This window comes from Alosa pseudoharengus, unplaced genomic scaffold, assembly GCF_046254945.1.
Source record: "Alosa pseudoharengus isolate Yale_2024_CS ecotype anadromous, Long Island Sound unplaced genomic scaffold, YU_APseudo_1.1 YU_APseudo_1.1_scf_15, whole genome shotgun sequence".
Taxonomy (NCBI): domain Eukaryota; kingdom Metazoa; phylum Chordata; class Actinopteri; order Clupeiformes; family Clupeidae; genus Alosa; species Alosa pseudoharengus.
In genome coordinates this window covers 35,213,834-35,227,819 of record NW_027468620.1, presented here as the reverse complement: position 1 = coordinate 35,227,819, position 13,986 = coordinate 35,213,834, and the positions used below count along the sequence as shown (strand labels likewise).

The 13,986-nt window shown below is 44.8% G+C and overlaps 1 protein-coding gene across 1 annotated transcript in view; it reads right to left on the bottom strand.

The window, feature by feature from the left end:
- The window catches only part of LOC143123983 (gamma-adducin-like), a 23,287-nt gene extending 10,176 nt beyond the window's left edge, over window positions 1-13,111 (bottom strand). The window contains exons 1-2 of the mRNA XM_076285240.1: window positions 13,048-13,111; window positions 5,553-5,701 (exon numbers count right to left, since the gene is read on the bottom strand). Of these exons, the coding sequence (XP_076141355.1) occupies window positions 5,553-5,701; window positions 13,048-13,111 (213 nt within the window). The remainder of the gene's footprint in view (window positions 1-5,552; window positions 5,702-13,047) is intronic.
- Window positions 13,112-13,986: the final 875 nt, after the last annotated feature.

Genomic DNA, 13,986 nt, shown 5'->3' with positions numbered 1-13,986 from the left:
AAGAGGAGCGCACCGCACTCATATCTTTGCCTGTGTGTGCAGCGCTTCAAAAATCCTAAGATGCCAGCAGTCACTTGCTGTAGAACTGCGCCACTTAAACCAGACGTTTCCCAATTTTTACATTTTAGCTTTATCATGACTGCTGTGCAACAACATACTACTGTGACATGTTTAAATGACGACGCAAATGGACGACAGAGAGACAGTGATCGAAGTAAACTTTGAAACAAACAAGAATCTTTGCTTACAAACTGGGTTCACAAGAAACAGACAACATTACAGCATGTGAACAAGCAGTAGGAGACATGAGGGATGAGATACACAGAACTTAAGTAAGACCACAAGGCACAGGCGAACATATGGCAGGGACCAGTAACACTAATAATCAGGAACATGATCTTCACACACACACACACACACACAGGGGCGCCGCCAGGGTTGTATTCCATAGTACGCACCTTGGCCCAGGACGCTAATCCCCCCCCCCCAAAAAAAAAGAAAAAAAAGAACGTGTTTCAAGATTTGTAACATTTCTGGGATGCGGGAGATTTCACCCCCGTGAAGTTTTTTAAAATTCTGGCTGCTAAACTCACAATTTTAACGCAATTTGGGTGGAACAGAAATACATTTACAGAGCAAGCAGCTCTGGCCATATCAGCTCTGGCTCACGTGACGTGAACATATTGCTTTAAATGCATCATCGCTTCACTACCCGACACGCCAACAAGGGAAAGAAAAGAAAAGAAGAAACCAAAGGTCCCCTAACAATAAGGATTTGCAATAGGCCTACGCCTAGAGAAAAGACAGCAGGTTACATAACAATAAGGATTTGCAATAGGCCTACGCCTAGAGAAAAGACAGCAGGTTACCTAACAATAAGGATTTGCAATAGGCCTACGCCTAGAGAAAAGACAGCAGGTTACCTAACAATAAGGATTTGCAATAGGCCTACGCCTAGAGAAAAGACAGCAGGTTACCTAACAATAAGGATTTGCAATAGGCCTACGCCTAGAGAAAAGACAGCAGGTTACCTAACAATAAGGATTTGCAATAGGCCTACGCCTAGAGAAAAGACAGCAGGTTACCTAACAATAAGGATTTGCAATAGGCCTACGCCTAGAGAAAAGACAGCAGGTTACCTAACAATAAGGATTTGCAATAGGCCTACGCCTAGAGAAAAGACAGCAGGTTACCTAACAATAAGGATTTGCAATAGGCCTACGCCTAGAGAAAAGACAGCAGGTTACCTAACAATAAGGATTTGCAATAGGCCTACGCCTAGAGAAAAGACAGCAGGTTACCTAACAATAAGGATTTGCAATAGGCCTACGCCTAGAGAAAAGACAGCAGGTTACCTAACAATAAGGATTTGCAATAGGCCTACGCCTAGAGAAAAGACAGCAGGTTACCTAACAATAAGGATTTGCAATAGGCCTACGCCTAGAGAAAAGACAGCAGGTTACCTAACAATAAGGATTTGCAATAGGCCTACGCCTAGAGAAAAGACAGCAGGTTACCTAACAATAAGGATTTGCAATAGGCCTACGCCTAGAGAAAAGACAGCAGGTTACCTAACAATAAGGATTTGCAATAGGCCTACGCCTAGAGAAAAGACAGCAGGTTACCTAACAATAAGGATTTGCAATAGGCCTACGCCTAGAGAAAAGACAGCAGGTTACCTAACAATAAGGATTTGCAATAGGCCTACGCCTAGAGAAAAGACAGCAGGTTACCTAACAATAAGGATTTGCAATAGGCCTACGCCTAGAGAAAAGACAGCAGGTTACCTAACAATAAGGATTTGCAATAGGCCTACGCCTAGAGAAAAGACAGCAGGTTACCTAACAATAAGGATTTGCAATAGGCCTACGCCTAGAGAAAAGACAGCAGGTTACCTAACAATAAGGATTTGCAATAGGCCTACGCCTAGAGAAAAGACAGCAGGTTACCTAACAATAAGGATTTGCAATAGGCCTACGCCTAGAGAAAAGACAGCAGGTTACCTAACAATAAGGATTTGCAATAGGCCTACGCCTAGAGAAAAGACAGCAGGTTACCTAACAATAAGGATTTGCAATAGGCCTACGCCTAGAGAAAAGACAGCAGGTTACCTAACAATAAGGATTTGCAATAGGCCTACGCCTAGAGAAAAGACAGCAGGTTACCTAACAATAAGGATTTGCAATAGGCCTACGCCTAGAGAAAAGACAGCAGGTTACCTAACAATAAGGATTTGCAATAGGCCTACGCCTAGAGAAAAGACAGCAGGTTACCTAACAATAAGGATTTGCAATAGGCCTACGCCTAGAGAAAAGACAGCAGGTTACCTAACAATAAGGATTTGCAATAGGCCTACGCCTAGAGAAAAGACAGCAGGTTACCTAACAATAAGGATTTGCAATAGGCCTACGCCTAGAGAAAAGACAGCAGGTTACCTAACAATAAGGATTTGCAATAGGCCTACGCCTAGAGAAAAGACAGCAGGTTACCTAACAATAAGGATTTGCAATAGGCCTACGCCTAGAGAAAAGACAGCAGGTTACATAACAATAAGGATTTGCAATAGGCCTACGCCTAGAGAAAAGACAGCAGGTTACATAACAATAAGGATTTGCAATAGGCCTACGCCTAGAGAAAAGACAGCAGGTTACATAACAATAAGGATTTGCAATAGGCCTACGCCTAGAGAAAAGACAGCAGGTTACCTAACAATAAGGATTTGCAATAGGCCTACGCCTAGAGAAAAGACAGCAGGTTACCTAACAATAAGGATTTGCAATAGGCCTACGCCTAGAGAAAAGACAGCAGGTTACCTAACAATAAGGATTTGCAATAGGCCTACGCCTAGAGAAAAGACAGCAGGTTACATAACAATAAGGATTTGCAATAGGCCTACGCCTAGAGAAAAGACAGCAGGTTACATAACAATAAGGATTTGCAATAGGCCTACGCCTAGAGAAAAGACAGCAGGTTACCTAACAATAAGGATTTGCAATAGGCCTACGCCTAGAGAAAAGACAGCAGGTTACCTAACAATAAGGATTTGCAATAGGCCTAGGCCTAGAGAAAAGACAGCAGGTTACCTAACAATAAGGATTTGCAATAGGCCTACGCCTAGAGAAAAGACAGCAGGTTACCTAACAATAAGGATTTGCAATAGGCCTACGCCTAGAGAAAAGACAGCAGGTTACCTAACAATAAGGATTTGCAATAGGCCTACGCCTAGAGAAAAGACAGCAGGTTACATAACAATAAGGATTTGCAATAGGCCTACGCCTAGAGAAAAGACAGCAGGTTACATAACAATAAGGATTTGCAATAGGCCTACGCCTAGAGAAAAGACAGCAGGTTACATAACAATAAGGATTTGCAATAGGCCTACGCCTAGAGAAAAGACAGCAGGTTACATAACAATAAGGATTTGCAATAGGCCTACGCCTAGAGAAAAGACAGCAGGTTACATAACAATAAGGATTTGCAATAGGCCTACGCCTAGAGAAAAGACAGCAGGTTACCTAACAATAAGGATTTGCAATAGGCCTACGCCTAGAGAAAAGACAGCAGGTTACCTAACAATAAGGATTTGCAATAGGCCTACGCCTAGAGAAAAGACAGCAGGTTACCTAACAATAAGGATTTGCAATAGGCCTACGCCTAGAGAAAAGACAGCAGGTTACCTAACAATAAGGATTTGCAATAGGCCTACGCCTAGAGAAAAGACAGCAGGTTACCTAACAATAAGGATTTGCAATAGGCCTACGCCTAGAGAAAAGACAGCAGGTTACCTAACAATAAGGATTTGCAATAGGCCTACGCCTAGAGAAAAGACAGCAGGTTACATAACAATAAGGATTTGCAATAGGCCTACGCCTAGAGAAAAGACAGCAGGTTACATAACAATAAGGATTTGCAATAGGCCTACGCCTAGAGAAAAGACAGCAGGTTACCTAACAATAAGGATTTGCAATAGGCCTACGCCTAGAGAAAAGACAGCAGGTTACCTAACAATAAGGATTTGCAATAGGCCTACGCCTAGAGAAAAGACAGCAGGTTACATAACAATAAGGATTTGCAATAGGCCTACGCCTAGAGAAAAGACAGCAGGTTACATAACAATAAGGATTTGCAATAGGCCTACGCCTAGAGAAAAGACAGCAGGTTACATAACAATAAGGATTTGCAATAGGCCTACGCCTAGAGAAAAGACAGCAGGTTACATAACAATAAGGATTTGCAATAGGCCTACGCCTAGAGAAAAGACAGCAGGTTACATAACAATAAGGATTTGCAATAGGCCTACGCCTAGAGAAAAGACAGCAGGTTACCTAACAATAAGGATTTGCAATAGGCCTACGCCTAGAGAAAAGACAGCAGGTTACATAACAATAAGGATTTGCAATAGGCCTACGCCTAGAGAAAAGACAGCAGGTTACCTAACAATAAGGATTTGCAATAGGCCTAGGCCTAGAGAAAAGACAGCAGGTTACATAACAATAAGGATTTGCAATAGGCCTACGCCTAGAGAAAAGACAGCAGGTTACATAACAATAAGGATTTGCAATAGGCCTACGCCTAGAGAAAAGACAGCAGGTTACCTAACAATAAGGATTTGCAATAGGCCTACGCCTAGAGAAAAGACAGCAGGTTACCTAACAATAAGGATTTGCAATAGGCCTACGCCTAGAGAAAAGACAGCAGGTCACCTAACAATAAGGATTTGCTTACACTGCTGTTTGGTTGTCCCAAACATTGAGATGATCAATCTTATCAATCTTGAAACCCGAATTACGATGTTCCAAACAGAGTGACTATAGGATGCAATGCCTAATCTCACTGCCCTCAGGAGAGGAGGTGAAGACACAGGCACAAGCAACAACAGAAGCACATGGCAAAGATGAACAAAGAAGCACATGGAACAGGACAAAGGAAGTAAACAAAGGGCAACAGGAAGTAGACAAAGGCCAAAAGTAAACAAAGCAAAGGGCAACAGGAAGTGACATGGGGAGCAAACACGATGGAATACAAAATGACAATACAGACAGAGAAACTGGACAAGACCCAGACAACTATTGTACCGGGCTGTGTGTGTGTGTGTGTGTGGGCATACTGGTTATCGGGGTAGTGTGTGTGTGTGTGTGTATGTGTGTGTGTGCGAGTGCGTGTGTACCGGGCTTGGGGGGAGTGGGAGTGTGTGTGTGTGTGTGTGCATACCGGGCTGTGGGGGGAGTGGGAGTGTGTGTGTGTGTGTGTGTGTGTGTGTATGTGTGTGTGTGCGTACCGGGCTGTGGGGGGAGTGGGAGTGTGTGTGTGTGTGTGTGTGTGTGTGCGTACTGGGCTGTGGGGGGAGTGGAAGTGTGTGTGTGTGTGTGTGTGTGTGTGTGTGTGTGTGTGTGTGTGTGTGTGTGTGTGTGTGTGTGTGCGTACCGGGCTGTGGGGGGAGTGGGAGTGTGTGTGTGTGTGTGTGTGTGTGTGTGCGTACCGGGCTGTGGGGGGAGTGGGAGTGTGTGTGTGTGTGTGTGTGTGTGTGTGTGTGTGTGTGTGTGCGTGCGTACCGGGCTGTGGGGGGAGTGTGTAACTGTCCTCTGCTCCACATCGCCTTGCAGGTCAGGAGACCAGGCTGTGCTTCTGTTGCATTCTGGGTTGCTGTTGGCATGGCAACCCTGATGGCTGAGATCCAGTGTGGAGGGCACCTGTGGCCTCTCTTGAATCACACACACACTCATCAGCACACACACACACACACTCACACTAACTCACTCTCTGCCAGACACACACACTCTTCTGGTACTCCAGTGTGTCAGGTGAAGCCTGTAAAGATAAGACAACGGCTTAGAGATTCATATATACCCACACACACACTTTGCCTCTCTCTCACACACCCACACTCTCAAACACTTAACTCACAGAAACTTTTTCTAAATTTTTTAAATTAACTTATTTAATTCAGACCATTTTGCGACCCCGTTATGCGACCCCCGATCAGAGTAATATATGGACATTGTAGAATAGTGCCCTCTGAGGCCTGATGGTAAATTGACCCTAAGTCCATTTAACAATGACGTGGTGAAGTTGTATTTTATTTATTTGTTTATTTAATAAGACAGTGCTTCATTTTCCAGAGTTGGAAAGATGATGTGATCAGTAAGAGGTAAGAGGTTTGGAACAAAAACAGCAATGCTGCTTTGCGATTATATGGGCTTTTATTTTAAGTTGTTGTCGTTCTGTCTTCCACATTCATGAAAGGTTTGGTATGAATGTTGAGTCATGTCTCAGTCATGAATGCTTTATGTGCAGTTTATGACAGCTGCTATGAATGTGTTATGAACTCACCCGTCAAGTAAAGTGTTACCCAACTTTTTTTCAGCTACAGTATATGAACTGGCTCAGTGGGGGAGGTGCTAGCCCATGTAAAACCTTGTACATCAGGCAAGCATCAGTGAAATGTTTAAAATGATCGATCAAAGTTAAATAAATTATATTTCTGAGTTCTGCGTATGGCTGTGAGCTGCAGTTAGGCTACGCCTACAGCTAATTCATACCATTATTAAAGATGTTAAGGTGTTTAATTGTTCTGTATAAATTAGGATAATTATCTAACTAAGGCTAATATGTCTAATGCTAAGCTTAGCTAAGGGCTAGACGGCTGGCAAGCTATACTTACTGAAGCTGCTGTTTTACACATGTAGCAGCTATGGATTGATATGTATGTTTGGTGTAAGGGAGAAATAAATATACAGTATGTTAAAGGGAATCAGTAATAGTGATGGATGTAAAGCAGGCTAATTGTATGTAGATTGGTAATGTAGCATGCTAATGTATTTGCTGTTTCACTGGGAGCGTACCTATGTTCCCCGGGTCCTATGTTCCCCAGGTCCTATGTTCCCCGCTTTGTATGGGACCGGGGAACATAGGACCCTTTTTTTAAAACATAACTATAACCCAAAAAACCCCCCCCCCCCTCCCATTGTAGATGCTCCCGTCAGTCCATCTACTACTATCTACTACCCCCTACTGCCCCCGCCCTACCATCCCTCCCCCTTGTACTAGGTCTGGACTTCTATTTGTGGTTATGTTTGTGTCTTTATTTTGCACTGACTTTTGATTCCAACACTGACTTTTCACTTTGTCATTTGAAAGTTTTGTTTTTTTCCCCCCACTCCAAGTTTTTTGTAGAGCACTTCTTGTTCACAAGCACTTTTAAACATTCTAGCACTTATCTGGACTTAGCCCCTACCTCCTACTTATCCCTCTCCCCCTGTCCCAACTCCTAACCTTAACCCAGTCCCAATTCCTAACCCCAACCTCTCCCCATTCCCAACTCCTAACCTTAACCTTAACCCAGTCCCATTTCCTAACCCCCCCCCCCTGTCCCAACTCCTAACCTTAACCCAGTCCCAATTCCTAACCCCAACCTCTCCCCATTCCCAACTCCTAACCTTAACCCAGTCCCATTTCCTAACCCCCCCCCCCCCTGTCCCAACTCCTAACCTTAACCCAGTCCCAATTCCTAACCCCAACCTCTCCCCATTCCCAACTCCTAACCTTAACCCAGTCCCATTTCCTAACCCCCCCCCCCCCCCCAATTCCTAACCCCAACCTCTCCCCATTCCCAACTCCTAACCTTAACCCAGTCCCATTTCCTAACCCCCCCCCCCCCAATTCCTAACCTTAACCCAGTCCCATTTCCTAACCCCCCCCCCCCCCCCCAACCTTAACCCAGTCCCAATTCCTAACCTTAACCTCTCCCCATTCCCAACCTCTAACCTTAACCCAGTCCCATTTCCTAACCCCAACTTTCCCCATTCCTAACCTTAACCCAGTCCCATTTCCTAACCTTAACCCAGTCCCCATTCCTAACCTTAACCAAGTCCCCATTCCTAACCTCCCTCATTTCCAACTCCTAACCCCTTCCCCAGCCCCCATCCCAAACCCTTAATTCCTCTCAGCCCCAATCCCACAGTCACATTTATTACACATTTATTACATAATTTATTTTACACTTATTACACATTTATTACACATTTTATTTCACACTTATTACACAGTTATTACACATCACATGGTATCACCTTAGTTTTCTTACACCTTTATTATTATTATTATTTTTTCTGCCCCCTTTATCACACACAACTACCCTTTAGCACAAGACAGGTTTGCCCTCACACTCAGCACTGGTCTGCTCCGACCCAATTGGCCCGTGCACTCTAGGCGACTCTGCCCCCCTAAAAATCCATTTCCCCTCACCTAACCTAGCCAGTGCCATTGGGTCGGACGGACCTCCCCATCACCATTTTATTTCTTTTCTACCCCCCCATTATCCACCTTACCCTGCTCCAGCCGGGGTTGCTCTTGCCCACCGACAGGTTATTGCTTTGTCTAGCCCAGCCGCAATGAGGCCTTGAACCCAGAACACTAGATCCCTAGACTGGTACTTTACCCATTATCCTATGGGGGTAGCTGGCTGATCCTTTCCTTATCTTTCCTTTATTCTTACAAGCTCTCAAACACATACTTAGAATTTTAAAACACAGTTCCTACCGGGGCTTGAACCCACTACCTCAGGATCTGGGAGCAGTTGCTCTTCCCCTGGACCACAAGATCCTACTCTAACTGGCAGCTTAGAAAGTCCCTTTATTGTAAGCCCCTCCTCCCCCTTAGCTTACCATTATCTTCCTCTTCCTTTATATAAAAAGCCATGTTGCCCTTGGTGTGGCGCTCTCTGGTTTCGAACCGGGATCCTCGGATCCAAAGGCGAGTGCTGTGCCCTTAGACCACTGAGCACTTTCAAAACCAGTTTTATTGTATTCCCTTATCTAACCTTTTTACCTTCCTACTACACACATAATAATCCCCTTTTTGTATTTTACACTTAGGTCCTCTTACTTTTATCTTTTATTTTTATTTGTTTATTTATTTATTTTTTTTAAAACATTTTTATAACTTTTTCACTACTGGTCGGCTAGGTCTTGAACCGCCAACCTCCTATCTGGGAGTCCGACCTCTTAACCTCTACTCCACATAGGACCTCTTTCCATGAACTACTTTAGTTCCTTAGTAGCACACAATTCCTACTAGGACTACACTTCCCTACATACATTGCAAGATAACCACTTCCCCTGGCATTTTTCAAACTCTCCTATCATAGTCACTAATTAAGACTGATACACTGCAGACCCAATCACATACACTTCTTACGCTCCAACCCCTACCCCTTCCTGTCTCCTCCCCCTGGTTTTCTAACTGAAAAACCCCACTCACCAGCAACATGGCATATCTCCTCTGAAGCAGGAATACACTTCCGAAACGTCAGGAGTACACAACTGAGAAGCAATACGGTAATTACTTTTAAAACAACTTTATTGGACACTAAATTCTCCTTAACTTTAGTTTTAAAAGCATTTCTTAATAAAATTTGGCTTTTAAATCTTTCACAAACAAACTGATGTGGATTTTCCTGAACAAACACATGCTAAAACTACCTGGGAACTTTGACTGAGAAAAAGAACTCTTGCCAGCAAAACTAACTCTGTGCCAAGGCTCTCTGTCCTCTCAAGTACCGAATAGGGATTATACTTTTATGGACTTTCCATTTGGGATTTACTCTCCTGGACCAACATCTCCCTGGACGAACATCCCTTGTACAACCCTGTACAAACCCGGTCAGAAAAATAACATCCCCACAAGCATGTAAGCAGGAATACACTTCCGAAACGTCAGGAGTACACAACTGAGAAGCAATACGGTAATTACTTTTAAAACAACTTTATTGGACACTAAATTCTCCTTAACTTTAGTTTTAAAAGCATTTCTTAATAAAATTTGGCTTTTAAATCTTTCACAAACAAACTGATGTGGATTTTCCTGAACAAACACATGCTAAAACTACCTGGGAACTTTGACTGAGAAAAAGAACTCTTGCCAGCAAAACTAACTCTGTGCCAAGGCTCTCTGTCCTCTCAAGTACCGAATAGGGATTATACTTTTATGGACTTTCCATTTGGGATTTACTCTCCTGGACCAACATCTCCCTGGACGAACATCCCTTGTACAACCCTGTACAAACCCGGTCAGAAAAATAACATCCCCACAAGCATGTAAGGTAAGGCTTTTCTGCTCAGTTTGTGTTTGGTTAAAATGCTGTTTAGCAACTGCCGTATTGCTTCTTTGTAGCCAGCTGCCCCCTACCCTACCCAGCCCAGAACCCCCACCCTACCCCTTTTGATTTAGTTTTCTTTTCAAGTCCTCTTTTTTTCTTTCTTGTTTGTTGTTTATTTCTCCTCCCCCCCAACACATACACATACACATACACATACATTCCCCCCCCCTCTCAGCACATACATACACTACATCCACAACATGGCCTCACGTTACAGACCACTACCCCTCACACAACCACCAGATCCAATCACCAGACAACAAGCCAAACATTATTTCAGACTCATCCAAGTCATCCACCACAAAACCATTATATCACAATCACTCCACACAGGCATTTACCCACCCGGTATGACACGGCAGGTCTTAAAATTAACTCAATTCATCAAACCAGCCCTGCCTACCCCGGAAACACGCTCACACATTCATAAGAACACAACTGATTGGATGCGGAACAACATGCACATACTCTTACAACATTACACAACACAACTCACAGCTTTAACCCATCCTGACCCCACATTTAGTCCCCTAGCACTCCAGATAGCTAGCGGCTGGGCTAGAAAGCGGTACCACTCCAGACTCGCCCCCACCACTTTACAGTCAGTTCAACAGCTCCTGAATCCGCAAGCCCACCCTATCCCAACACAGAGCCCCCCACTCCCAGGCCCCCCACCCCCAGGCCCCCCAACCCCACATAGCTCCATTTCAACCACAGGGGATCCCCCTATAGGCACCCACCCTTTAGATCCGAATTACCTCACTGAATTCCCCTCCCTTCCCCGATCTAACACTAACCACTCTCCCCCTCCTAACCAGGACTTGGGAGATCCCACTACACTAGTTACAGAACCACAACTCTCACCATCTATCCCCCAATCCTCTACATACATTGACTTACAAAAACTGACTTTTACACTTACAACATCAGACCTAAGTTCTGATGATCCTACACCTGACACTCCCCCTCAGGATAACCCACCTCGCCAAACATCTACTGATACCCCCCATAATACTACACATAACACTACACAGAATACTACCAACATCAACACTTCCCCCACTACTTTGGTCACCACCAACCTAGCTCCTACACACAGCACTCCACCCACTACCACAGACCCCCTATCTACCACCCCACCACCCACTACTAACACTACCACTACAAATACACACCATACTACACATGGCCCCCCTTCCTTATCCCCTACACTCACACCAACTAGACCTGTACCTACACTACAGATATCGGCCCTAGTCCAACACAGTCTGGACAGCCCACCTGGTCCCCCCCAACAACCAACCAATAAAACCATCAGTAACACCTCAAAGCCCCCCAAACATCTGGTCACATCCTCACCACATGAAATAACTCCTTGTTTTTCCCCCCCAGAGCAGACATCAGTGGGAGGTACAGATCCTGGACAGTCCAACCCAATGGGGGTAGTGATGAGCAAAGGAAAAAAGAAAGCTAATCAGCTTACAATTCCAGCTTCTGAGCCCTCTTCCTCAGCGGGACAGACATCGTCCAGGATCATCGGCCCCTCCCACAACCCATCACCACCACACACAACACGCAGCAACACCAAACACCGTCAATCACAACCTCAACCACCTAGACCCCCTCCCCTTCTCCCACGGCCCCCCCTCCCCCTCTACCACCCCACGTACCACAGTTGGGAACACAACAGAATTCAGGAATGGCATATTCATGCCACCAAACCCGTACTACTAATAGGGGATTCCAATCTAGCACGCATCCCCCCTCACTCCTACCCAAACATCCAAATTGACAGCTATCCTGGGGCCACTGTCAATCACATGACACGCCTATTGGAAAAGACCCCCCCACAGGTGACTGTTGAACTGGCTGTCCTGTCGGTGGGCACCAACAACATGAGGCACAATGCCAAGGCCACCACCAACAAACAGTTAAACACAATGTTCAAGTTAGCCACCAAAATCTTCCCCAACGCCAATATCTACGTACCCCTTCTAAATTTCTCACACTCCCTTCACCTTGATCACATTCAGAACCTAACTGAAATCAATCAGTATATTTCAAAACACCTCCCCCACCTTCAGCCCCTCCCCGCAGACCAATACACCACCCTTTCTGACAATATACACTGGCCCCCCCACATAGGCACAACAATACTGCAGTTTTGGTGCCAACAGCTAAATTTAGGCCCCCCCAGACCCTAAGCCAGGACACCACCCCCCCACACACTTCTACCCTCACTGTTCCACTGCATACTGATACTTTGGTCCTTAACCTCTCTAAATCTTTCACTCTCACATCAGCTCAACGTTCACTCTTAGAAAAAGGTCTCTCCTTCATCCCCACACCCACCACGGTAAACCGGGAGGAGCTTCGAAGGGACGTCCACTACTATCACAGGCGACTCAAGTTAATAGATCATTTCAAGGACTCAAACTCAGACCACGACCCCACCCCATTTGCTTTCCCCTCCACCTGGGAACCCCTTGATTCCCAGGTGGATGGGAAACTAAAGGCTCTCTTTCGTCAAGATCTTCATTGTTTATCCAATCATCTCACCCGTCCTTTCCTTCCAGGCCACTCCAACATCTCTCCATCCGAGAGACAGGCTATAACCCAACTCAGGACAAACCCCCACATTATCATTAAACCTGCAGACAAAGGCTCCAAAATTGTAATCCTCGACACCCACCAGTATCTTCTTGAAGCTAACAGGCAACTTTCGAACCAACTCCATTACTCACCCATATCTCATTCACTACAACCACAAGCACAAACTAAAATTCGCAAGCTAGTCCACACGTTGTATTCAAATCACTTTATCTCCAGAAAACAGTTTGACTTCCTTTTAGGCCCAGACCAACCCAGACCCCGTGCTTTTTACCTGTTACCCAAGATCCATAAGCCTCCCGACACGTGGACAGTCCCTTCCGAGGTTCCTCCCGGCAGACCCATTGTATCAGATTGCAATTCCACCACCTACAATATTTCCTTTTTTATAGATCACTTTATCAACCCTCTTTCCACTAGACACTCCAGTTACATAAAAGACACATATGACTTCATACACAAGATTCGGCCCATGGCAGTTCCCAACCATACTTACCTCTTTACCATAGACGTGGATAGCCTATACACAAATATAAACACTAGAGCCGGCATTCAAGCAATACATAATAAATTCCTCCGTTATCCAGATCCCACCAGACCAGACAATATTCTCCTCCAACTGTTGGAGATCTGTCTTACACACAACGACTTCCAATTTGATGACAGACTTTTCTTACAGATTCATGGAACTGCCATGGGCCAAAGATTCGCACCAGCATATGCCAACATTTACATGAGTGAGTGGGAGCAAGAAGCTCTGGCCAAATGCCCCCTCAAACCCCTGTTCTACTATCGCTTCCTGGACGACATCATTGGCGCTTGGACACACACACTAGACGAATTCAATGATTTCTTTCACATACTTAACACGCACCACACCACAATTAAACTGAAAGCCACAATTGATCTACACTCTGTAAACTTCTTAGACACTACCATCTTCCTAACACCCCTCTCTTCAACACATAGCTCCCTCAGTACCAAAGTATATTTCAAACCCACAGACACACATGCACTCTTACACAAAACAAGTTACCATCCAAAACACACCTTCCGAGCAATCATCAAATCCCAAATCATAAGATTCCATCGCATCTGCAGTTTTCCAGCTGGCGTCCAGGAGGCGATATTCACACTCTTTACAGTCCTCCGTACACGCGGTTATTCAAAAAGATTTTTACGCAAAATTAAAACAGACACTCTACATCTTCTTGCTCCCA